This window comes from Hylaeus volcanicus, chromosome 3 (genome assembly GCF_026283585.1).
Source record: "Hylaeus volcanicus isolate JK05 chromosome 3, UHH_iyHylVolc1.0_haploid, whole genome shotgun sequence".
Lineage (NCBI taxonomy): Eukaryota > Metazoa > Arthropoda > Insecta > Hymenoptera > Colletidae > Hylaeus > Hylaeus volcanicus.
In genome coordinates this window covers 166211-193729 of record NC_071978.1, presented here as the reverse complement: position 1 = coordinate 193729, position 27519 = coordinate 166211, and the positions used below count along the sequence as shown (strand labels likewise).

The window sequence follows — 27519 nt, the reverse complement described above, 5'->3', positions numbered from 1 at the left end:
CCTGCAGTTAATATCTCCAAGCGATACTAACGAAAAGTAAACAGTCGCGCGGCGTGTGCCGAGTAAACAGTGGATTTTCATTTGAAATGGAAAGCGGCGTTCAAGTTGGCATCGGTGTTGTGCTCGATGTGTGCCGACAAGTTCCACTTAAAAGACACGTTAAAAGACCGCAACCGTGCATATCGAGGCTGAACAAAACGAGTTTCGAAAAAGATAAAAACCGTTCAAAGTTTGCCATTCCCTTTCTGCAAGGCTGGCTAATTCACGGCATCGGCATCGATCGAACCGCACGAAAACCTTTCTTCCATCGGCAGCAAGAAACATGGCACATCGTCAAAGAATAATTACAGAATTGGAGGAGCAGTGTCACGCTCGCGAATGTCCCTTCATCTTGACGATCCTTTATTATTGTTTAGCATCCGTTGTCCTCGTCTACCTTTGCTTTGCTCGATAGCGTTTCCAGAGTCACATAAACAAATTATGACGACGACGACGAGCATTTTCGATAAACAGCTTTTCACGAAATGCCACCAGTGTGGTGGTTTGGTCAGGTTGCGAAAAACTCACCGATAAACAATGCGAGCGGAAAGGTAAAGTGGAACGTAGAGTCAACGAGCTCGTCTCTCGTCGGCACTCTTAACGCAACATCACTGCTGACCTTGCGACCAGAAAAACAATTCGTGATCTCTGCTGATCTTGGCCTGCCACCAGATTCGCGATATTAATTTCCGAAAATACGCGGATGAACCGCGTTCATTATCCATCGCATAGTTGTAGCAATATTTTCCGGCTTAATGGGCGCAAAAAAAAAAATACATACTTGCGTCAAGGTTCGAACAAACTTTCGAAAAATGTATCGTATTCGCATAAATACGGAAGGGAGAGAAACGAAGGAATCAATCGATGTCGCATTGAATTAAAATCACGATAATGAAATTATCTACGCCGCGGCGCGTCGCGCCGCGCCGAATCGATATACTGCACACTTTCCGGAAACGTTTAAATATTTTTGACAAAAATCCTATCAACTTAGCTTGCTTTTCCGAAATGGTGCAAGCAATCATTCGTGAAACGCTCCCGAAACAAAGCAAACGCCTCGGGTGAATTAGAAAGTTTCAAAGCCGATCGAGCAACAAATTTGTTTCGCGTGTCAATTTCTTGTTATTTAAATTTGTAAGTGAAATGTGAAGGGATTACCATGGTGGTTGCGAACGATTAGTTTGCGTTTTAAAAGCTATTATCGTGACTAATTAGTTTTAAATAGCTGGGATTTCACACAATCGGCTGAACAAGGTACAGATTCGAGCGTTTGTTCGATAACCTCGTCCCTTTTCGAAATCGTTTCATATTTTTCGTTCGAATGCCGTTCATCGGTTATTTATTAGACAAGTATAAATATTAATAATCGGTACAAACGACCATGTCTGTTTTGGATTTTGGAGCAGAGAAAGTATGACAACCTTGGCCGATTCAAATAAATGACAAAAAATGAACGTAGCGATGGCGATGGGGTTAACGAAGATATAGCTAATTTTGAAATTGATAACAAGTGGGCTCGAATAACTCCCGTCTCCGTTTCGAATGAATTTCATTCAGAGTCGGAACCAATTGACCGCGCATCGTAAGGATGGGATTAATCGATCCTTATCCTTGGCAGTCAAAGAGGAACAGTACCAGCATTGTCTCCGTTCTGCCTGGCAACCGCGAGATATCGATACGTAATTACTGTATCGAGCATCAGACGCGATTATTTATAAATCTGATCGGTCGCCGTTATTCTCGTCTAACAACGGTTACCATTTTCCGACCGACTAATTGTTCTTTAACGAGGACGAAAATTCGAACGGGCAGGAATCCCGAATCCCGTCCGACGACGATCGTCGTGTCGTTTCGGTTCGATCACTTTCGATCCGATTTAAATTCTCGCAAACGTTGAATAGCACGAGTCACGCGACATGCGGACTCTTGACAATAGAATAAACATCGGAATTGGTTGTCTCGCGAACGGTGTTAGGCGGCGCGGCGGGCTGGCTAACAGTCAAATCGTGAAATTTCCGTACCGCCAACGGTTTAATACTCGTACGTACATCATGGGGTCATATTAACCCAGATCGCGACACGTGACCAAGTAATGCGATCGACCTTTTTGCAACGTAAATCGACACGCAGCTTTAGAGGAGCGTGTCGCTGCCGCGCGCCCCGCCGTAAAGGACAGAGGACGAGTGACTCGCTCGGTTTTTTGAAAAGATGTTGAATAATATACTGGGTGTACCGCGGAACTAGGTCGGGCTTTGTCGTCGTAACGGCCCCAAATTGGAAGAAATATTAAAAGAAGGGAAAACTGTTGCGCAAAAATTCTCAGCTCCGACCGATTAAATTTTCTTCCGTATCGGAAATAAATACATTTTCATGCATTTCTGGAATGCATCAACGTAAACATCGATCCGTGTATTTGGACGAAAAACTAACTCTACCATAGTTTCAACGATTCTGTTCGATCACCGGACAAATTTGTCTCGGCGAAATCTCGTCAAATTTTTTAGTACAGCGTGGACGACGGAAAGATAATTGAAAAAATTCGTACGATTGGACGAAACTGCAGACCCGTTGGCTCGAAACGATCGCATAACGCATTCATGGATGGCACGGTACACTCGCTTAGAAAACTGGGTCAATATCCTAACGTCACCGTTGACACGTGTCGTTCGCACGAGCTCGTCGAATAAAAGCGAAATAAAATGAAAATTTCCAGCGTAAGCTGACACTTGGATCTGTCATTCGCGTTCTCGCTACGGGCTTTCATCAAAATTTTAAATTAGCCACGATCCATCCACTGTCGTCGAGATGCCTCTTCCGCTCCGCGATGACATTGCCTGCACGCGCGAAAATTGTGTCATCGACGGCGCGTTAATCGAACACTATCTTTAGAAAAACTGCGCATGCGATTTCGATCATTCATTTTCGATCCTCGGTGCCTTCTGCGTGTAAGAAGCCAGAGCATATCGAAGAGAGTTACAGTTAGAGTTTTCTAACAAGTTAATTTAGCGTCAACGCAAACACGCTGTGTGCAAAATAATTATGGGTCGGTTGCCACTCGAATGAATTTTCTTTTCTAACGTATACGAGACGTAAACGATATTTCTCCCTTAAAAATGGGATCGAAAAAGTAGTTGTCGGTGGATTTTTCGCGTTAGCTAATCTAACAAGTTCCGCGATCAGTGGTTCGCGGCGTAAAAGTATAATATTATCGAAAGCATACGATATTATTAATCTGCAACGCCAGATTATAAAAGTTATACAAGAAACGATAATAATCGTTCCCAATATACCAATCATTTATGCGATAATGTAAATCGATTAGATAACAAAATACCATACTGCCGACGAAAGAAAATCAAAGTTAATCCTTTGGTAATTCGTTGAGTTTTAATCGTACGATACTGTTCGCGAAAGTAATCAAGTTTAACGCTGGCAGAAACATTACGTGCCATCTAAACAATAATTATGCTTGCGATTGGTTTCGATGCAGACGTTGCGCGCGTTGCACGAGGACCGAACGCCCGCCAAATATGCGATGCGCGTAAGACATCTCTCGTGCGTTCGGTATCGATATCAACATCAACCACGGCGATTGACACGGACTCGAACGAAGGTTCTTTATTTCGAGCATCCCTGTACACATGTGTTCGATAGTTGCGTTAAAAATTACCATTGTCGACTGTTGCTGTATCGGGTGCGACGACATTGAACAAATAAGCGTGCATATTAATCGTCCGGCAATTTATATAAATTATAGCCCTGTTAGAAACGTTTATACGTATACGTTATTACATATTTGACCGTGTCCTTGGTTCGCGTACGTAAACACCATTTACACAATGCTTCACGAATAACGTGGGTTTTTATCAGAAATTACCAACAACTCTGACAAAACATCATATTTCATTCTAAAGGAAGTGTCAACAATTTTAACGAACGACAAGAAACATCATTTTCATTTGATTCATAAACGATATTACAATTCCACATCTCGTGCAACTTTCTCTGTATATTTACATTAAAATATCGAAAAATAAGATAGATATTAAAACTAACCAAAGGTATATTTCGTTTCGAAGAGAAACGAATGTTATCGTCTCAAGTATAGTATACATAGGAATTTTAGTAAAAATAGCTAAGCAAAAATTGACAAACATACAAATTCTGCGATATCGTATACAAGATTGAGAGAATTCGATAGACAAGTTTTCCATGTCAAACAATTATATGCTGTTCCTAATAGTAGTTGTTCATATTCAAACCAAGCACCCGTCTAACAAAGAACGGAAAGATATAAGAATCTTAAGGAAAAACTTTTATTTTTACACTATTCCATTTCCATTTACTTTTGCCGATGCGTAGGCAAAGACTTTGGCCAGAGTTGACGCCGTACCAACAAGTTGTACCGTTATTAAGTTATATAGAAATATGTATCGAAATGTATAAACATGCGATCAACACAGACAACGTAACATGCCAAAACTGAACTAAGGTTAGGAGTGTCGAGCAAACCTCACTCTTTACTTTGTATATCTGTACGTGCCAAGTTACTCATGCAATATCGAAACATACTCTGTACAAAGTTGCAACATTGAAACGTTTAAAATCGATCTCTCTGTGTAGCGGTATCGGCGGAATACAATGTTTACCATAAAATCTTCACTGTCGTATCGTTACACTCGACATGAAAAATTGAACACGTGAGGATTTCCATGAACAGCACGGCACGGCATTTTCACAACCGTCCGGTGCAACGTCGAATCGGAGAAACTCGAAGACGCGAGTACACCTACGATACCCGTACCGCGTAAACATCGAATTCGGCGGAACCCGCTAAAGTAGAGAATCGCGAAGAGTACCCTAAACAGCAGCACCGAGTAAAAAGAATCCCCCCTACCCTCTTCCTCGGGCACCCGTTCCATCGCGTTTCCAAGAGTAACCCAGGCACTCGCACGCAGACGCACAGTTCTGCATTCGGAGACGGACAGGCGGGACAGGTTACGAGCGAGCTAGCGAGGCGGTAAGAGAAAGATCGCGGCAATCGCGGGGTGGTGGCGGTGGCGGTGGCGGTGGTGGTGGCGCCGGCGGCGGTCAAAGAGGAAGGGGAATTGACGGAGAACGAAAAGACGCGGAGAGGGGTAAGAGAGGTAAGGGGATAACGGTGGAGGGGATAAAGCCAAGAGACCGAGTAAAAGCTATGCTAGAGGTTAAGGCACGTCCTACGGTACTCACTGCTGATCTTCATGCCACCCAGTGGCGTTGGATTCGCGGGCAGCTTGTTGCCTTCGGCGAAGGAGGTGGTCCTCGGTCGGCCGCTCATCCTGAAATCTTCTTGACCGGCTCCTCCACCTCGACCTCCACCTCCACCAGACACCGAGGTCTGGAGTATGCCGCTTCTGTTTCCGCTGGCCGCCGCCTCGGCTGGCCGTGCCACTTCTTCCTCCTCCTCTTCGCGATCGGCTCACGCGAAGATAGCCAGCAACGCGTCGTTGTTGTCGTCTTCGTCGTCGTCGTTACCACCTCGGACAATGGCAGGACGAACGATAATCACTTCGCACGCACGCATACGCGTCTGCACGGTGTCGGGTCTTCTATATTACGCCACGACTGTGCTCGATCGACGGATAAACGGAGAGAAAGAGAGTGAGACGAAACAACACCGGAGAAAGAGGTTGTCGGAGCGAGAGAGTAAGGAAAAAGAGTGGAAGGGCGGGATGGAGTAGAAGGGATAGAAGGGAGGAAAGAATACAACGAACGAGTAAAGCGCGCGCAAGATCGAGAAAGAGGACAGTACGGAAAACTGTGAACAAGGTTGATGGTTAGAGTGTAGAGTTGGTAAAGCAAAGTGCAAAGAAAAAGGAGGGAAAGCGGTAGACGTCCGAATTTTCTTTGCACTCCAAACACTTGCTTCGATTACGATCGGTCCCGCTGGCGATGGTAGCGACTCTCGCGATCAACGTTGGTCGTGACGGAACGCCGCGCACCGGGTTATGTACACTCCGTTTTCACCAAGCACCTTCACGCGACAGGCTTGCCGTCCGATCCGATCCGATCCGATCCGATTCGATTCGATTCGATTCGATTCGGACGATGTTCGTATTTTTTTCTTGTTTTACCGATGTCCACCGGCGGCTACGATACCGCGCCGGTGGCCTCCGACTACGCGGATCGACACAATTTACAATAATTTTTCGTATCGGTCGCAGCTGTCAGAGAGTATCACAAGCCGAGAAACATGGAGAAACGCGGTTCTACTATACCTAATAACCTGAGTAGGGCGCGGAGTGTTGCGGAGAGCTATGCCGCGAGGGGAGGCGGGGGTCGACGTTTTCGGAATGGTTCGTACGCGCTCGCCAGTGGAGGCACACCGCCGCACTTGGTAGCCTTCCTATATAGTGCAACTCCGCGACGATCCGGCCGACGGGTCAGATTTCTCTGTAGTTGTCGACCTATGTACCTCACCGTTGCTTCTATGGAAAGGACGACACGGTCAATTTTTATTTCTTTGACAACGCCTTTGACGGTTGTCGTTGTAACACCGTCGTTACTCTTGGCACACCGATCGCTCGCGCTCTCCAGTTTTCTTTCTTCGCTAGTCTTCACTTTTTCAACCTAACGGCGTAGTCGTCCACCTTCCTTATTCACTCTTCTTTTCTTTCCTTCCTTTCTCCTCCCGTTGTTCGTTTTTCTATCTTCTCACTCTTGCGCTCGTACTCGTACTTGCGAAGGGTGCGGGGGAAGCGCTACCGCCTCACCTCCGCCACAGCCGTTCTTTCTCAATCGCGTTATCTCTCTCTTTCTCTCTACACTTTGAATCTCGTCGTTAATCGTCACTCTCTCGCGCTTCACAACTTTTCAAGCTCGACGTTGTCGACTTGCCAGGCTTGTCCACATTTCGCCGCGATAGGCGTTACGCTGCACAGATAGACGAGCTAGGACCGTATCGACGTGGACATTTCCTTGGTCGTTTTGTCGATGTCGTCGTAGCCGCCGTTGTCTGTGTCGTCGTTGCGCGAGGGCAGGTCGTCGTCGCCGTCGCTGTTCACTTCTAGTTTCGACGATCGCGAAATCACTGCACGAGCCGACGACGCCTTGCGCGTAGCGCCGAAAAAGGGATAAATACGCGTGCTCGATTCACCCGACGAAATCAGTTCTCGACGATCAACGAAGACTTCTCTTCGTCGTCGAGCACGGGAACACCACACCAGCTACGAATTTTTCGAAGCCTTCTCAGCTCAGACATTGACCCGTTCGGGCGAGATCGGGTCACTCGAGTGTTGGCGGACATTGCCGAAAGTGACGTCAGCAATACCCCGCCCTGCCCCTTGCCGTACTTGTTATCGTACGACACGCGAGATGGAGCCTCGACCGTCTAACACACCACCATCTCGTGACACCGTCCGATAACAAGCAAGTACAAGCGGCAAATTTAAAAGGAAATTTAAAATTAGTTACATTGAAAATTTACTTGTAACAACGATACCTACCAACAAAATATCATTCCGTACATATCAATTTAATGTACATTATTTTCTATATCGTCATTGTATATATGTGTATGGAGTGAAGTTTTTACTGTCTATAATGTACACGGACCGTCCTGGCGCTATTACAATTTTAATCGATTAACTTGTAGTATGTGTCCTACCTTACACGTTGAGTCTCCCAATCTTACCGCGAATTAACATCTCTATCTCCCATTGCATCGCTCGGTCAACAATTTCTTGACAAACAGCAATCACACGCGTACTAATGGACGCCACCCACGCTTCTTAAGGGTGCGCAGGAGGTAAACTGGCGCCACCAACGGACAACTACGTAGGTCATCTACAGTCATTTACTCTTGAGGTGACTGACAATGAGAGACTCTGATTGCGAGAACAAATTTCCTCTTTTCCTTCTGATGTACGATGTTTTTCAACATTTTTCAGGAGGACCCAGGCATGTGATTTCTATTTTGCATGCATTTTCATCTATAATTTTCTTACTTTCTCTCGCGAGTTCATTTTTCACTTTTCATGGACTCGACAGTTTCTTTTCATTTTCAATTTGTTTGTAATTTTTTGTGCAATCTGAACGTATCTTAACGTTCGTAATGCAACGTCCGAGTTTCCCGGACTAATGCGTGTTATTAATAAAGTTTCAGTTGAATTCTGTAAATAGTTAGTTAATTTAGAATCTCTGTAAGAGATATGATACACACGAGAAGAGCTAATTAACGAAGAACTGGCTCCGACAGGTACAGCCATCTGACGACGATTTCCTGCAAACACGATCCCATCGGGTACAGGCTCCCCACTCTCAATCCTTGTTGCAGTCGCCAAAGCGCGGGCTAAGGTTCAAGTTGCATCGTAGATGCGAACGGACGCACATCGTTTTCGGTTCGTGGTCATGACTTACGTTTCGTGAATCACGGAAATTCGATCGAGTTGTGTCAATTGTGATTCGTTGGCGTGCATTCTACAATCTGGAATTGGGTACGTTTTTCAAGTTGTTTTTTGTATCGAACCCTGACATTTGATCGCGCGAAAATGTTGATACCGACGAGTGCAGCGACACTCGGTTCGAGTTAACGTCATCCCCCCCGCTCCCCGCCTCTCCCACGCAACAATTTTCCTCGCGATTTCGTACAGCGACACGGCGGATGTCGTTTCTTCCAAAGGTTTTTCGTTGTATTTAACTAATAAAACTTGTGTGACACGGTTCGATACTTTTTAAATCGCGCTTGAAACTAATTGTGAAAGTCGGAGGCGAATCGCATCCGGGCTTGCGTGGTTGCTGCAATGGAGAGTGAATCAAGTAATTCGGATCAACGTGTCAACTTTCCTTCGCGTCAACGGAAATTAGCGTAACGACGTGTAAGGGCCGCACCTTATCGATGCAATCGTCTATTTAGAGAGTGACGTCTAGGGAACATTAGAGAGAAGAGAAGAAGAATACGTTGAGCGATTAAAGAGATAGAAATGTACAATTTTACAATCGAATGCTTTCAGGACAGATCGTGTTAGATTGTTATTTAGCGAAATTCTCAAGAAGAACAAGTAAGTTTCGCGAAAGTAGCAAAAAAAACTGTTGTATATCGTGGCAGCGATTGTCTCTGGCATGAAATCATAAATTGAGGCGTTATTCGTTGATAGTGGTAGTGGTGTGGTGTGGTATGGTGTGGTGTGGTGTGGTGTGGTGTGGTGTGGTTGGTTAGTCGGGTCGCAAAAGTCACGTATCCGGCGTTAGCTCGCCTTGTACGCGTACACGCGGCTACCCGTTAAAAAGGATTAATATAAACGATTACGTTATCAAACGGTCGGGACAAGAAAGGTACATATTACGAATTACGAATTACGACATAGTGTCGTCGAGAAGTTGTATCCGCTCGCGTCATCTTCCGTCGCGTGTCGGCCAAATTGTTGTAACGACGAAAAGTTGAGCGAAAGTTTAAGAGGACGCGTTAGCCGGAGTTAGGACTCCGATAGCCTAATTTGCGACGATTCTCTGGCAACACAGTCTCGTCATAAAACAGTTTCACGCGTATTGTCACGTGAAATTGTATCAAGATCTCGTCTCCGTATCCGTGGTTGGAGTTGCACAATAGGATGACGAGTACGGTGGAAAAGAGCGAGGGAAAGGGAAGGAATAGAAAAAACGTGAAACGAGTGGCTTTTCGGCCGGCGCATTTTTCACTCTCGCATTTTTCCACCCTAACGAGATTTCAACGGGCACTTTAGGCTGTCGTGGAAATCCTTTGAATGGGGCGCGGGCTGTGCGTATTGTTCGGCAACGTCTCGTTGCGTCTTCGCGCTTGTGTTTCGCGACCATGGATTTCACTCGTTTCCCGTTATTTCTTTCTTGCTTTTGAAATTTTCTTCGATTCACGCTCGACGATTCGAGATCGCGTTTCGCATAGAGTTACGCCGAGAAAATTTGCTTTTTAAAATTTATTATTCAAACGATGAAGAGAGCAAGGCTTTCGGGTAATCCGGACCCGATTAATATTTCAGGCGGTACAAACATTTTTGAAACGTTACATTGCGAGGCGATTTGTTGTTTGCGCGATTAAAAATGTATGGTGCGACACATGAAATAAATGGCTATAGAACGGAGAAGAATATCGCATCGTAAAAGACAGCTCTCGTAGGTAACAAGGATTAATCGATTAAATCTGAACGCATTTCAACGAAACTAACATTCTAGGGTAAAAAATGCCCCCTACCGTATTCGTAATCGATGATGATACTCCGAGAGTCGATCCAGTGGCAGGATCGACCATATGGGTCAGGACGCTCTGGAACATCTGTGTTGACGCAACAATGGTTTCGGCCAGTGGGCCACGAGTGTTCTCCGCGTACTTGACTTTTGTAGCACAGTTACCGGTTGGCTATCTCTCTTTGGAATCTCGTCTCTCGATGGGTGGCTTTCGTCGTCCGCGTTGGTTCATCGAGCTGGATCGACGTCCATTGGTACACGAGTTCTATTCAGATCCAACGAATGTTTAATTCAAGCATCGTCTAGGCCTCTCGCATGGAGAACGAGGGTAATCGAAACGTTAATTTAATTTCGCGGTAATTAATGAAGACACTCGTTGGTTGATTCGTTCGTTCGTTCTTTCTTTCTTTCTTTCTTTCTTTCTCTCTTTCTCTCACTCTGAAAAGTTGAGTTCGAGCACCATCTCGGGGGAGCAAGAGCCGCTGTGCAAACGTCTAAGCGACCTCGTCGCAGCTTGTATCTTTCTTTCTGGTCGATTCTTGGATTAATTTCAATTTAAATAGCGTATCCGCGGCACTTGTAGACGATACCTATGAAAAATCCTTCCTCTTCTTTATTTAAAAGACGTCAACTTTATTTTCCGTACAAACAAAATTCTATCGCTGTCGAGTATTTCCTATCACTTATCCATTATCACTTGTCCATTTCTCGTATATTCCTCTATTAGTCGTTTTACTGATCCCTCGTTTTCGTAGATTTGCCGAGATGGCCAGGAGAACCCTTTCCCTCGAGGTTCGTTTCAATTCTATGCATCACGAAATCACTGTGCTGGAACGGAGCGATTTGCTAGATTAAGGGAACGTTAAGGGCTTAGGGTACCACTTGACATGTACCGGTGCAGATCGCAATAGTACTTTGCGTATCCTGTTTCGTCGAATAAACAGTGTTTACGGTGACAACGAGACGACGCGACGCGACATACTCTTTTTTTTTTTCAATGTATACGAGACGCGCGCGTATTACTACCTAGGTTTATGTAGGTAGGTAAGTACGTAGTTGTAAAGCATTCGAGCACGGTAGAATTTACGAAAACGGAATCTGTGCGGACTCTAACAAAGTAACGTTATCCTTCCCCGCATCCAGGCGCACGATATCGATGCGTACCGTGCGGTACGTTAAATCCAGCTCGAGGAGGCGACCGATAAAGGAACTGCAGCATCTCGATAGAATTTATCGTGGTTCAGCCGAGAGTGGGCAGGGAGGAGGAAAATTCCATTTTAGCCAAGAACGCGGCGCAATTCCATCGCATACCTGATTACAATTTCTGCCAAGTTGCTGGTTATGAACGTCGCGTCGCACAGCTTGCAATTTCGGTGTGCGCAAAGTTAGGAGGAACTGGCTGGCTTAGACTTTGGTTTGTTTTCCGGTAAATGGTGAGAATTAAGATGACCGAAATTTAATTTTCCGTCCCCATCAGATTCCCTTCTCGCCTCGGGTCGAAAAAGATGTCGAGGCTATCGAAGATACAGCCTGGAACGGAAAGTATGCGATGCGTTCCGAATCTCTCGATCTTATCATTAGTCTCGGCCGTGCATAAGTTAAGGAATTCCGCGTATAATCTAATGCAGCGGATGCTAATTGTGTAGAGTGGCTGGATACTGTAGGTGCGAATGAGTTGCGGTAGTCGCATCGATCGCCAAGGAACCGCCGATATTCGTGGGTCTGGAGGCAAACTTGAATCCCTGTTTCCTGTTTCCTGTTTCATATGGATCCGATAGAATGGCAGCTTTACAGTGGTTTTGAAACTTTGCTGCGTGAAACTTTAATTTGCGCGCGCAAATATGCTTTTATACAAAGTTACATAGGCGAGTCCGTTGGTTCATCGATCGATGAAAAATGAACAGGACCGTGAAATTTTGCGCCTCGAGAAACTAAGAACAAGGCATCCCCTCCGCGATGCGCGCAACTCGAACAAGTTCCCTGAAACGCATGTACGTAGAACTGTTAATAAAACTGTTGGAAAATGTCCAAGGTAGTTTGGACAACGACGATGCTAAATTTCCCGATTACAAGTTCTCACGGTTCCTTGGTCTAACCCTGCGCTCTCGTCGTTAACGAACGCCCGAGTGGAATAAAACGGCGCAAAGCGTGGCAAATCAATTCCGTCCGCGCTTCAACCTCCACTGTCAGACGTACAAACTACTGCTCCGGCAACCCTAGTCGCCGCCGCTGGTTACATTATTCAAAAGTATCGGCGCATTTCAGGCTGCTATGCAAGGGGCTTGAATTATTCACGATTTATTAGCCTTAGGAGAGCCTTACTCCCTCGCGATGATTCGTGCTCGCGTACGTACTATATCTCAATTATATTAGCCTCCCTAGAAAATTGATACCTCTTCGTGCTCGAGTGCGCTTGGTTTGGTTTCTTAATAGCATTTTCATCGCTGAAACGGGATTAGCTGTACGGCAATCTTTCTCGACGGTATATCCGTTCGTTAGAAACTGATTCGCAAGAGATATATCGAAATTACACCATGTTACGAAATTACGAGTTCTCGTGCGATACATTGTTGGATCTCGTAGAAAATTTGGCGGGCGAAGCATAATCGTAAAACAAACGCAAACGCGTCGGAGCGTTGCGGTGATCCAAGAGTCCAAATAGTCGGACAGCGTGTGGACTGCGAACACCTCGAATAGGTGTGAGAGCGTATCCTTGCGAGAGATGCGCGCTAGCAAACACATATATAAATGCATTATTCAGGCAGTCGGTGCGATTTAACCTGGACCGTTGCGTGAGTAGTGCATTTGCGTTACTTCCACAAGATTAAACTTGCATGCGCCGCGAGGCTATGAAGTATAGTCGCAGACGGCACGGTCGACATGCGACTTGCTCTCGGACAAAGCCGAGACTAGTTCTGTGCCACCCTGTGGTTGTTTCTACCCCTCGCCCTAGCTTCAACGCAGCGCAAACAAATTTCGATTTTATTACGCACCGCATTCGTTACGAGTACGCAGAAATGGGGAAAACTCGGAGCTCGGAACGACTCGGTGGATTTCGATAATTTTTTCCCTCTTTTGCCCCGTCGGAAGAACGACGTACATATGAGCAATCGGAAGCAGGAAAAAAGATTCAAACAACGGATGCAAGTTCTTTTAATCCGATGGTTTTCTCGTCCTACCGAGAAGCTCGACAAACTCGAAAGTTGAGCTTTATTAATGAAACGGATCTCGAAACTTCGTACTTGACCAAAACTCTGACTTTTTAAATTAATATTCGTGCATGGCATTCGAGCGCGTAATAGAACTTGTTAAATAATTAAATATCGCGATACCGAATCGTTCGTTCGTTCGTTCGTTCGTTCGTTCGTCTTAAGTTTCTTACTCGACTTAAAGTCCTTCCTTTTAAAGTAACGCACAGGTTGATCCGTTTGTATTTATATAATATAAACGTGAGCATGTACATAGGATCGTAGAGTCTAAACTCTTCGAGCCGTTTTTTATGCATAAAACAGAACTACAGAGAATGTACGACGAATGGGTCGTTAATATAGATTAATTATTCCAACATTTTTGCATATTTTCTAGCACAATGTCAGGATTAAAATACAAATAGGAAACACTGTTCGGTGAGCGACAACTCGTTAGTCTGCCGAAAAGCGAAGAACGCGTCACGATTCGATAACGCAACTCCGACAAACCTCTGATCCAGCTCAAGTTGGTCCGTCGGCGCCGCCCTAGCGCTTTCTCCCGTTCCTCGCCCTCCGTGTCTCATCATCTCAGCTACCTACTACATTTTAAACCGATGGATGAGTCATCCGCAATACTCAACCCCCAAAAAAATGTTCCGCCCTCAAGACCGCCCCGTTGCAATCCTTATATTCGCCGGAGCAACTCGATAACTCGATAACTCGTTTTTATCCTATTCGCAAACCGCGAGGTGGCGAGTAAATTTAAGAGCTCGCTTAAAATTCTACGCCTCCCGCGGGTGTTAAAACTCGCGGAGATCTTTCTTCGATAAATCTCCGGCCGCGCCAGCGCCAGCGCCAGCGCCGGTACGGTCTGTTAGCTATCGAGAAACGAACAAAGGATTCGTCGTATAAACAGTACGAGTGTTTCTATAATACATATCCGCGCAAGGTTCAACGAGCCTTCGGTCTCTAGGGGAATCGCGAGCCTTTTGGATTTCGGTTCGGAAGCTTGCTATTATCGGTTCGTCCCACGAGCAATATCGTTTCTCGTCTTGCATCCGACACACGCGAACCGTTTTGTTTCCCCGTCAGCGTGCGTCGTACAGATTAATCTACGGCAAGCGGACAAAGTATTGTAAATTAACGTAGTTCCGTGGACCAATTTCCGTATTCGGTCGTGTTAATTAACACGCAAGGTGCCGCGTATCGACTATAGAGAAACAAACAACTGCGAAACATTTCCATCGATTTTACCGGTAATTCATTTCTGATCCTTTTCTTGATAATCGAGTACTCTACAATTGCGACGCTCCAGAGTGGATCGTTGAAAGCTTTTACATAGCTCGCGATCGAAATTAACCTGCGATACTCGGACTTTGGACGAACGAACGGTTCTCTAGCATCGAAACGATTTCATCCGTTAGACGAGACGGCCACGACGCGTCGCGCTACGAATTCACTTTTATTCGTCGCAGACGCAGATGCCGATGCCAACGGTGTGGCGTGATGAAGCGAGCAGTGAGACGAGACGGACCGAGTAGAATAATAATAATTATCATCACCGTATGGCTAGTATCGAGCCCTTTGCCCATTTGCCCTTTGCTCGTCGAGTATCTCGATTCGATCGTAACCCGCTGAATAATTACGGGACACTCGAGGAGCACGCACGTGCTCGCGTGAACAAGAAATTACAAGTGCATTCTCGAGTGTTTCGCCGGGTGCTTATATTGTAATTGCGTCTGTATTAAAAGAGGAACGAAAAGGGAAAGAAACCGCGGAGGAAAGAGAGGGATTATTATTGGATACGAAGCCATCGTCTAGATGAGTCTAGGGTCTAGAGTGTAGGGTCTAGGGCGTCACTATGGCAAGTGGGAAAATCGATAGATCGAGAGGAAGGAACTAAAGGATTTTTGGCACGTGCCACGTGACGCTGCCAGTTGGCGGGATCCGAATCAACGAGTATTTGGCAACATTACGCGGTACATTTTTTACCGGCGGTGCCCGGTGATTCCATTAAAAGCTCACGTTCGATCGGATTTCAAATTGTAGTTGTTATCGCTCGAGAAAAACTCGACCAGCTTGAAAACCTGTCCAGTTCGCCGTGAAAAAGTTTTCTCTGGAAACGCTTCGATCGCTCGTAGGAAGTTCGCCAACTCTCGTTCCGGGCTTATTGGAAATTTCTGTTGAAAGACTGCGAACGTGGAACGCGATGCGACGCGAGGCACGAGGTCTCGGAGTCAAAGAAAGGTCAGGAAGATTACGGGTGTTTGAAGCTATTTGCGCGGCTCCAAGTGCCTGCGGCCGGCATCGTCTTCCAATTTCTTCGTAACCGTTAAAACGGTTTCTCCGAACGTTTCTCGCAGCTCGGATTCTTTCTTTTTTTCTTTCTTAGCTAGGAATAGTTGGATCTCTCCAAGAAATCGCGCAACTACATTTTCCTGTCTATTTTCATTTTCATATCTAGGTGTACACGTATCTTGGCGTCGTTTCAAATTTTACCTCGAGAGAGAACTGTGGGATTTCAACAGCTGTAAATCAAAGGAAAAAACAGGCAACACACCGGGGCCAGCGCGATAGCATAGATTCGGTTTGCGCGTGTAACGAATTAGTACGACTGTCGGAAAGTTGTCTGGTTTTTTGCATCACTAAACATGGAGATAACGAAACGTGGTTACATTAATTTCAACTCTCTTCGCGTATAAAACAGAGAGGCAACTTGAACTAAACTTGAAGCGAGGATAATGGTAAACGAGGAAAGGCGGCGATCTTGGCGTTACTTATTGCACCAATCGTGACGCGTGATCTGTTGTCCGTCGGCAATCTTCTTTGTTCGAGTACATTCCGCAGCGTCGCGAAGACAGTCGTTTGTATCGGCGAAAGGGTGACTCGAGGAGAGGCGAGTGTTTGCAATGGCCGGGGGTCGACGGGGAAAGAAGTCACGTTGTTCTAACGTGACATCCTTTGAGATCGGTTGGCAGAAATTTCGCGAGACGGCCGAATCCCCTCCAGCTTTGCAACGGTCCATTCCATTTTCCTTAATGGCCCGCGGAAAGAGGGTGGGATCGTTGCCGGTTTTTGCCAAAGGAAGGGAGACCTCGGAACCGACTAATGTCTTTGTCATGTTGACTGTCGACAAATCGCCCTTTGAAGAGTTCACCGTAACCCTCCGAGGTTCGTATCCACTATCCAGGGGTGCCGACGCACACCCGCTTACCTCTCTCGCTTTCCGCTCGCGTGGCTCTCCCGATACACCCCGAGCTAACTAGTTTTCTCGTGACCGAGAATTCGAGGCCAACAAGAGAGACGGAGAGACGGAGATGTGGAAGATGGTTGCATTATACAATTTGTATAACGGTGTAGAGTATACGTGTACGTTTGCCTCCTATCCATAGCAGGGGGTTTCTGTTGCATTTTTTTTTATAGGTAATTCATGCGTTCATACGCGCAATCTCTGTTTCGTCGAAATCTGTATCGGCATTATTGGATATTATTTCGGCACCCCGATCTCGATGCCGATGCAACCATCGGGGAATCATGGAGGATCGATAACGGCCTGAAAAACAGCCATAATCGGGAGTGAAATTGATCAGCGAGCCGATGAGTATAGCGGCCGATTAACAAGCCCAAGTTGTCAGGAAGAATAACGTTTCGATGACGAACAAAGACATCGCTAGACTCGAGAGTGAAATTCGTCGAGAACCCTCAAAGGTCGTCTCACGACTCGTGAGAGCTCTGCATATCGCATCCGAAAAGGGCACTCAAAGGTCGTCGATATTCGAGAAGCCCGGGCGCGACCGGGCGGGCGCATTCCTCTCCATAACTAAACGTGATATGAAAAATAAACGAGTGCAATATAAATACATAAAAACGTGTTCGATCTACGACGCGAAGTTCAAGGTCCTGACCCGTCAGGCTAACTAGACATTTAATTACCGTGCCATTGGCAGTCCATTATTATGGTTTTCGTGGTGCGTCAACGTCGTGTCCTCGAGATATATTGTATAATATTATATAATTAAGCTTACGAAAGCACGCAAGTCCCAGTTTGTCGTCGGGAAATACAGGCGCGGCTTGGAATATAAACATCGTTGCTTCGACGCGATGTTATGTTTACGCCGGCGCCGGCGGCGCACCCACTTTGCGCTGGGGTGGGGCGGGGTAAAAACCGTGGCTACACCCTCGGCTTTAACGAATTATGCCTGGCTCGAGCTAATTAATTCACCGAGATGATAGACTCGGCTGCGTGACGCACACCCGGCCAGCCGTAGTCGTAGCGTAGAGTAGCGGTACGATCGCGTGTCGGAAACCGCGACAAACAGAAGGATCATTGTGCTCGTGCACGAAAGAGGGACAATGACCAAAGAGACAAGAAAATGGTCGCAACCGCATCTCTCCTTTCATTCATCGAAACTCTTTTTCCTTATTATTTACGATCAAATTCATTCGTTCATTCGATCATTTAATAGACGTATAAAAAAGCGTCGAGCACAGCGATTCGTAATATTGTATCGCGAGCAATGATTGAACGCGGATAGCGCGGGTAACGCGGGTAACGGGTACGGTACGAACGCGAAAGACTTAATTTCCGGACGTTCGCTTAACCAGACCCTTTCGTGCATCGTTCACCGATCGGCATAAATAGAACCAATGAATTAATTGATCCTGGTTCTCGACCCTTCGCCGGTTGTTATCGTGTGACGCACGCCCGCTGATATCGCCGATATGCAACCATCGATTTAGAGAGTTTCGATGCTTGCCACGGTATCGAAATTTACGTTTCATTTATTCTCGTTGTTAGAAGAAAGTACGGAAAGCAACTTGTAACGCATCAAACACTTTTGTGTCATCGTTCGAAGCACGCTGATCGTTGAGAGGCGTCGCGTCCCGTCGCATCGACGCCGACGCGGATGATCGACGCGACGTATCGGCTTGAACAACGACGAACGATTCTCGCTCCGTGCGGCCAATTTTCGTTAACGTCGTTCGAATCACCGGGAAATGGATTGTAATTACGTTTAATTAACCTAGTTCTCTCGTCAATGAATCGATCGATCGCAAAGATTCGAAAGCAACGTAAATCTGTTGAACGAAAACGGTTTTATTTGGAAATGTTGGTCGACCGACCGAATCGTCTCTCTTTGTTGGTAAAAGCTCTGCTGCTCTGCCACACGTTGCGGCGTGCGGTGCGGTGCGGCGCCGCACGGCCTACAAGTCGAATTAAACTTTCATAATTCGGCGTCGACCCCTATATAGTTTCATCCTCGTGTTCAAAGATTCATAGCTTTTTCCCCTGGTCCGTCGACGACTCGTCTGTCATCGGCCAGAAAACGTTGCAGGCGATCACGCAATCGCGATCGACAACGATCGCCCTCTTTTTTTTTCACCAAGTCTGACAATGTTATTTTGCATACAAACGGTTGTCCGTTGCTTAGAAAATGATCGGGTAACTCGTGCCATTACGTATCCCGTTTACATCGCAACACCTTACAATTTTCTTATAAATTCAAATTCGTGATGCTATCACATCGAACGCTATCTTTCGTCGCGCGTTAACGTAATATTACGCGAAAAATCGTTCGCGTCCAGATTCACGATTCCATCGACCTTTCGGAATCAAGTCCAAAGTTATTTCATCGCCGCGACGATTCAATGACGCAACTGCGATTAGACGTACGTCTCCCAGCTTTCCTATCTTTTCCTCGTAGCGCGCCAGCGCCTCTTCTTCTGCCTATCTACAATACAAATGTTGAAAACTTTTCAAACGCGCGCAGTTCCGACCGCGCAAACTTTCCAGTCGTGCGATAGTTTTCGATCGTATCTCGATCATTTTCCTTGTCGCGACGCGCGTCGGGGTCGGCGTCGGTGTCGGCGGCGTTGCCAGGTAATCACCAGGCGACGCGACGCGACGCGACGCGACGCTTGCGTTGGCGCCGCACTATTAACGGAGGATTAATCCTGATGAATTGCCGAAGATGAGATTGCGTTGATTTGCGTATCCATGGAGTGCGTGCACGATTTCGAAACCGAATTTGACTCGATGCGAAACAGCCGCGGCATTTGGTTGCGCTAATTAAACGGATGTTCCATCGGTACACGCGATACAGTTTGAGCTTGGGTTTCGAGATTCATCAAGAATTCGGTCTAACCCTGTTCCAAACCCTCCGCGAGATTATCGTGAAATTCCTTCCAAATTTATTTTCGCCGATCATTGTTTACCCAGTTTTATTCGTTATAATGGCCGTGGTTTGTTAGCGTATCGCGTCATGTATTATGCATTACGTTCCATTAAAGGTATAAAAGGATAAAAAACAATTAGTAGGAAGGGAAAACGATAGAGAGGGGTATAGAGAGGCCGAACGGAACTGGTAGAATGCAACGACACGAAGAAATAAGACCAGCAGCACCTAAATTGATTTTCAATTCGCAAAGAAAGGAAAGGAAAAGTTAGACGCCCGAGCGACAGTACTAGCAGAATTGATTCCCATATTATTTGAATCAGTTGCTTCCGCCTCCTCGCGATCCAATCGCGAAAGAAATACGAGATGACGTTCACCATGACATTTGTCAACATTGTTGGCATTTGTCAAGTAGAAAATCAATCGAGCATCAACAGCCTAGGAAATTGCAGAAACTGTCCAACTTGATGCGACCATCCAGAACGACGATTAACGAAATATTTATTTTCGTTCGGAATCGATGTGTCGCGGCTCGCGAACTCGTTTTCTATTTGCTTCGTTATAAACGCGTTTCCGATAACGGCTAAATTAATAGAAATCGATGCAAGCTGCGGCAGGTTTGCATTTTTCTTTCGAATATGGAAAACAAAGGAACTCAAAGAGACATTTTCACCTCTGGCCGTGATACTTGGAAATCCGATTTAACGACGCGCGAATGCTTAATTTTGAATCGGAACGTTTCCAGAACTTGTCGTATACGAAAAAGTATAGAGCCGGAGAGTTGTAATATAGACGACACATTCTCATTTTAACGGTATTGGTTTATCTCGATCAACCGCAACGAAAAGCGCGTGCGCGAAAGTGGAGTTACCCAAACATAAATCGGCCTTGGCGCCGCCAACTCGAAGTAGTCCGTTAGAGTTTGCTCAGACCTGACCGAACCGAGCACGGAGGAAGCGGGGTCGCGGCTGTCTCGCGTTTCCGCGAACAAACGAGCAAAATTGATCAAATTCGAAAGCTGTACGCGACGCCAACAGCGACAATTTACTTTATTACGCGTCACTCGTTGTCGCGTTGTTGCTTATCCCGCATCGGCAGGAACCGGTACTGATGCAAATGCACGCCATTTCGTTGTACCAATCAATAGAAACCAGCTACGCGTCGTTTGGGCCGGAAAAAGGCGACCGGAAAAAGGCGGCCGGAAAACAACTTTAGTTTAGTTTGCGGAGGCGAACGAAAACCGTCAATTTCTATCGCTACGCTACTTTTACCAACAACTTTTCTTCTTCTTTCGGGCACGTTGGGCGTGCATCATTCTATTCGGAGGAAATGTTGCGCATTTAGGAAAAGTAAGTTACGAATAATTTCTCGTTTTCTTCTCATTACCGTTTACCGTTTACCATTTACCATTTTCTCCGAGCAAAACTGTTTAAGCGTCGAAAAGTAAGACACGCTCTAACAACGCGATGCGATCAACATTCCGAGCGTCTAAAAATAGAACGATGTAAATCGTTGCCTCTTGCGCGCGAACATAGATCGAGCATCTTTCGCGATCGTTAATCCGCGTGAAATGCTACCCTCGCATGGTTCGATGTATGTTTTGTATGGTACATAGCCTGAAACAAACATCCAAAGGCTATCGATCGGAGCAAGGTGCGGCGAGTAAGCGGAGAGGATTTGTGCGGGTGCGCGAGGATCAAGGATCGAAGATCGAGGAACGAGGAACGAGGAACGAGGAACGAGGAACGAGAAACGAGGAACGAGGAACAAGGAACAAGGAACGCCTTACAGTTGGCAACTCGACAACGAAAAGGCGTCGAATGCTCAAAGCGATAGGAGGGGGGCGTTTACAAGATTATTTTCTTTTGCATCCGTTTCCAGCCGAATTTATGCTCGTAAATATACGCCGCGCCGCGGCGCGTTCGTCCAACGCGTTATGCTAGCTGAACAAACAATCGGATCAGGTTATCAAAGTTGAACGTTCAAGTACCGGGGGCTCGAGAAGAGCGCAAGGTGCGTGCACGTAAATAGCATTCACGTATCCACGGATCGGTTTGATAGTAATTCTATTGTGTGCGTGCTACGCGAGAATAGAAACGAATTATGACTGAAAACTCTTCTACCGGCGCGGCGGCGGCGGCGGCGGCGGCGACTGAGAGATACGAGCAGAAATTAATTCTTTTTACTAAGAAGTCAAACCACCCCCTAACGAAAAGGAATCTCTCCCGAGAGGAAAGTAAAGTATCCTGGTTTGGCGACGGGCGCTAAACGTGCACCGAAATCCGCGGCAACAGAACGAGTCCTGAAACGAGAAACGAGTTTGTCGACCGGTGGAACAGGTGGCTGATGGAGTGGTGGGTCCTATTCGAGGCTGGCTTTCAATTACTCGCGTCGAACAAAACGTCACCGATGATCCGCGTTTTCGTATCGGTATCGCGAGTCGGTGTCGTTTATGGGAAATTAACGAGGCATTTGATATACCATTTGAAACAAGGTAACCCAGACCTAACCCATCTATCGTGGTTTTCTATACGGACAAATTTACACCGCGACAACGAATAAAAAACAAGTCGACGTCGATAAAGCGAGACGCGAAGAGCAACCGAGAGAGGGAGTAGTCGTCGTATTCGGAGTGTTCCAAGTTCCAATTAAAGAATCGCAAAATGGCTGGCGTACATCCCCTCGATCTCCGAGTAAACGGAGATGGCAGGTCGGCCCGGGTCTACGCGTAATTTTCGCAAAAATTAGCCAGACGTCGAGGGTTCGCCATCTTTGATTCGGTAGTAGGAGCCATTTTGACGGAGGGTTAGGCTACCAACGGTTTCACGCTCCGATTGGCCTAACGAAATTTCGTCACCCCGCTCGAACCCGCAGTCACCGGCTTAATTGTATAAATATTGAGTTACGTCATCCGCGCAACCCCGTGCGGATTCTGTCGCGCACATGCATAATTTGCTAATCGAGCTTAAAGCTCACCCCGCTCGCTGGCTTGACACCACTGGGTTACCGTATTTGCTGGCTATGTAGTAGCTAACTCGCCGATTATCGAATAGCGCTGTTTCGATATCGATATCGAAATTCTTATTTCACGAGAACGGTCGTTTACTCGTCTCTCGTTTCAACATTATCACGGCGAACGTACGGCGCGGTGTACGCTTCGCTGGAAAAGCAATATCTACCACTTGGCAGAATCATTCGTCAACGAGGAAGAATCCTCCGTCGAGAAGTCAAGATTGTTTCTCTTGAACGTTGTTCACCGTGTTACTTGGTGTCTTTTTTATTCCATCGTTTCCGATCAGACTGGCTGTCGGTTTCGTTGAATGTTGGGGTGCAATCCGCAACAGTGGGACGGCTTCCAACTCGGCAGCTTCTCCCTCTGCCTTTCCACGCGTCTTTTTCCCCATCGTTTCGCAAACAATCGAATCTCGTTCGAAACTAATTTCGGCCCTTTGTGGATCTACGTCATTACCGCCGGCAGACGTCATCGAACCAGCGAACGAGCGAGTCCAAGGGCCATTTCCAATACTATTGAAATCCGTTGGAGCGAAAAGTAAATTATATCGACTCTGTTCATCTCTGTCTCTTTCTCCTTCCCTTTTTAGAGGTACACGCGATCCTTTGAAGTTTTCATCGACGGAAAAGAGAGCCGCTTGCTTTCAAACGATGCAACTTGGCCCTACATAGCCAGTTCTCGCTCGGAACGCGATCCCTTACTCCCGGAACATGATCTTCTATACTTTGAGTTGAAATCGGGCCCTGGAGTCGTCGTCGACTCTCTTCCCCGATACAGATCAAAAATCGACCATTTCACGACCGATATACATAATATCGATCACGAGAAAACGATCGAGATAAAAGTTGAACGTTCCGAAGAAAAGAAACGAAATAGTCGACAAGTCGCGCGTCGTTTCGGCACGTAGCGTTGGCAGCAGAAAAAAGAACGAGGTCGAGAAAATATCGCTGAATCGATAGGCGGATAATCCACGCTTCTCGGTCCCATAGAAGAAGAAAATGGCTGGAAAGTACGTTGAACGATACCGGTATTAAAAATGTAACAACGATAAAGAGGACATTACAGGGGATAAGCGTCCTACTTTTCGTTTAGGAGACCGGAAGCAGAGTCGCGAGAAAAAGTTGGGCGATTTAGGGCGATGCCAGACTCGAGATTTGCCGCTAGTGCGAATATACGATATACATGTATACGGGCGGGCGGTAACCTTGCTCGGTGAATGGAAAAAACGTGGCTCGATAAACCGCGGGGCTAGTCGCTGTCAGGACCGTGAAAAACCGAGCGCTGTTTCGCTCGTGTTTCCGATGATTCGTGGACGACAATAAGGAATTTATCGACCATATCCGGAATAGAGTGACGTTTGCCGATCATCTTTCTTTGGCTGGATTACTCGTACCTCATTTTAACAACACGATTCTTCGTTGGAGAACAGACGTATTTCGCGGCCGAGCTAATAATCCGTCGCTAATTGCCTCAGTTTTTTTCTTTCGTTTCGCACTTGGCGTTCGTACACTTACATTTATCCCCATTTATCCCCATTTATTCTGGGCAAATTTTTCGTCCACGATCTTTCCAACCGTTGCGTTCGATCGATACGCTAGCCCGCGTTTGCGGATCTCGATATGCCACGCGATCCATGTCTCCAATTTCGAGTTTCGAGCCGCACGAATCGATTCATGAATATTCTACCTGAGCGACGAGAGTTATGGTTGATTTATCCTATCCGGCGCGGGACCGACAAAGATCGTTCCAGGTCAGTCGAGTCCACGGATGGATCTAGTCTACTCTATCGGCGTAGCAGACGAAACGTCTCGACACGCGCCCAAACGGGCAAAAAACGCTCGAGAGATCCATTCTTCTCAACTAGTGACGGAACTAGCAAATTTCTCCTTCAAGGGCAAGAATCGAATCAATGCCACCGCATGCGGTACGCGTGGAAACTTGCGCTGCGTTTCGATCGACTCGTCGTGACATCGTGTATCGTGTATCGTGTATCGTGTATCGTGTCGGCCGGCTGACACGTTTAGATGGATGGTAAGAGGGGAGACGGCGTAAAATGATATCCGCGAGGGCCGCTCGAATGTTAATTACCTGCATAATTAATACCATTACCGGCTCGGAATGGTCGCGGGTGCATCGGCGGCGCTCTCGCGTAAAACCTGCACGAGCTTTACTCGACCGAATGCGGTCGCGTCGCGTTCTCGATAACGTTCCTCGGCTTCTACCAACGGTCTTCTTCCAACTGCGACGCGATCATCGATCCCTCACCATATATTGCCATGGTGCAAACTTTAGCTAACGCGAGCAAACATTTAGCTCGAATGAATGTATTTAGTATTTAGCCTGGAACCACGAGTGCCGGCTACGTAACGCAACGAGAACGAGACTCGTCATTTTGTACAATTCAATCGCGTCAGTTAACACCAAAATGCTCCAACAGCCGCCTAGGTTGCGCAGTTGTAAATCACACGGGACCTGGCTACCATTTCGGATTCCCGGCGTAGCCCTTTGTCGGCGTATAATTCACACTCGGTCACGTATTACGCCGTGCCGCGTCGGCCGTTACACCGTGCATTACGCTTACGTCAAACAACGTCCTCCCGCTACGACGAACCGCGTTCATTTTACGGATGAGCATCGTTCGAACGTCGTATGAAAAATTGATCGTAAAGTAACGACGCCGACGGTTCCCGCGTGTTCGTCGTAAAATTGTACGCGTACGGGTCGGAGTCGTTCGTTACGTCTCTTTTAACAATTTCGCGAAAGGCGGAAGATGGTTGTCGGTTGTTTCAGGGAAGTCCTTTTCGAACCCGTCACTTTTGCACGAAAGGTTCTCCCTCGCGTTTCTCGAAGAAAAAGGGCTATTCGAGTGTATTAATTTTTATGGAAGATGCCAGTGGGAGGTCAACGAAACGAACAACGACCGAGCGAAAAGATGCTGGAAGGTTTTGCGATAAATAAGGAAAACCCTGGAAACCTTTGTACCAGACGTAAACAAGAAAAACAGATAGAAGCCGCGAAAGAAGGCGAGAAGAGAGACGAATGGCCGGACGTACACCCACCCGTTCACCAACCTACCTACCCACCTAACAATGCTGCCTGCCAGCTGTACATATATTTGCATTCCGCGTCGACTATTTGAAAACTCGACACGCAATGTCACCGCTTCGAGAACCCGTATTCAACGGACTCTTTCGTTCGGTAATCGCTCGGATACCATCTCGATTCGCTGCTAACACGCAACACTTTTTAACCCTCTACCATCGAAACGCTAACTTGCTTCAAGTATCGCACGAAACATTATCCATCGCACCGAAAAATTATTCCCTCGCGACCATTGAAACATTCATCTACCAAAGGTGTACGAGTGTTGCAAACATCATCGAAAGTAATTTCCGTAATACAAGAAATAACACTTTTCCCCTTGGCGAACGAGAATCGAGTTGAAACTCCGAATCGAGTCTCTGAGTTTTCGCAACGGATGCAGTAATGTTTGTGGAAATTCTTCGAGAAATCATAGACACTTGCGTAAAGGATATTCGGAAATATCAGGAAATAGTGGAAAGCATCTCGATAGCACGCCAGAGATATCGATGGCACTCGTAACGGAGGTAAACATTTCAAAAGCGATAAATTGTTCTCCTTTCGCAGACACGGTGATATCGAAAACCGTTTCAGCGGAAGCTTGCAAATTTATGCAACGCTACGGAATAACAAGGAAAGCTTTGGATTCTTGGAAATATGTTGAAGATAATAGCGATTACAAGGAGAACCGACACCGACACCGATACCGACGCCGACGCCGACGCGAATAAGTCGTATCAAAATTTCACGGCGAAATGTAATCGTTTGCCAGCAGCGAATCACAGTAACACGGTAAGAGACAGCTCCGTAGCGGTACTGCAGTCTCTTTCGAGTATGGCCAATTTCCGTTGTTCCGGTGCGGGGCACGTAGTTTGTCTTTCGGCCGCAGTAGCACGTGACTTTTGTTACGGCGCGTCATTACGGCACTACGCGGCCCTCTTATAATCCAACCAAGATAACAGCCGCGGAACAAATGCGTCCCGTATAAATTCGTATTAGCGCCGCTTATGCGCTCATTTTTCGCGACCTTCCAAACTTTTCATCCAACGTCGTTCGTCGTGGTCGTGATTCAAATTACGCGTGACTTTTCCCTGTTTGTCGACAATCTTACGAAAATTATACAAACGGACTCCTTGCTTGTTTCCAACTCAAATGATTTGGGATTCATCGCAGGCGAAAGCGACACGATTTTATCGAAAACAGTTGTTGCGTCATCCTGTTCCGATTTCGCGACACGCGATACATATCGTACGGAGCAAGGCAGGAAATTGGAACGTTTACCCTCAGATTCCAAAGCAAACACGTATCTCTTGTACGAATGTAAACGTTTATTAGTCTCAGATGGGGACACGCGGTTATTTTAATCCACGCGGAGAGAGAAACGATCCGTTTGCCCTTTGCCGCGGGGTTGATCGCGTCGAATAATAACAACACTCTCTCCGTTCCGAGAATTCCTTCCTACGAGCTCGCCAACTCGCAAGTGCTCCCAAGTAGGAACAAAGCCACATCGCGAACCATAACTTGCCTTGGCATCGCTCCCCGCAGGACCGCAAACTTGCGAGATTGCTAACAATAAGCACTGTCGCGTGGCTATCTTTTGCCGCTCTCAAGCACGATGCTTTCATCGGAACGATCTCGGCTGGCGAACCGTCGCGTCGGTATCGTCGATCGACCAAATGTATCCTCGTTACAAATAATTGCGAGTTTTAAGGAAATTAACTCGGACGCGTTATCGAGAAATCTACTCAAAGTGCTCGAGCAGGAGAGGGAAGAGAGAGAGAGGGAGAGAGGGAGAGAGGGAGAGAGGGAGAGAGGGAGAGAG

The 27519-nt window shown here is 46.6% G+C and overlaps 2 protein-coding genes across 11 annotated transcripts in view; one reads left to right on the top strand and one right to left on the bottom strand.

Annotated features, from left to right (window-relative positions):
• The window catches only part of LOC128873926 (glycogen synthase kinase-3 beta-like), a 28373-nt gene extending 20793 nt beyond the window's left edge, over positions 1 to 7580 (bottom strand). The window contains exon 1 of one of the 5 annotated variants that reach the window (XM_054117962.1): positions 5272 to 7580. In XM_054117962.1, the coding sequence (XP_053973937.1) occupies positions 5272 to 5359 (88 nt within the window). In that variant the 5' untranslated portion in view covers positions 5360 to 7580. Of the gene's footprint in view, positions 1 to 4688; positions 4879 to 4936; positions 5010 to 5271 lie in introns of those variants that run through there. The other 4 variants (XM_054117963.1, XM_054117964.1, XM_054117965.1 and 1 more) reach the window with 4 other exon arrangements.
• Positions 7581 to 8358: 778 nt separating this feature from the next.
• LOC128873924 (ammonium transporter Rh type B) overlaps positions 8359 to 27519 on the top strand; it is a 45288-nt gene continuing 26127 nt past the window's right edge. For 4 of the 6 annotated variants that reach the window (XR_008456525.1, XR_008456524.1, XR_008456520.1 and 1 more), the window contains exon 1: positions 8359 to 8516. The gene's annotated coding sequence lies outside the window, so the exon portion shown is untranslated. Of the gene's footprint in view, positions 8517 to 8687; positions 8898 to 8933; positions 9081 to 27519 lie in introns of those variants that run through there. The other 2 variants (XR_008456521.1, XR_008456522.1) reach the window with 2 other exon arrangements.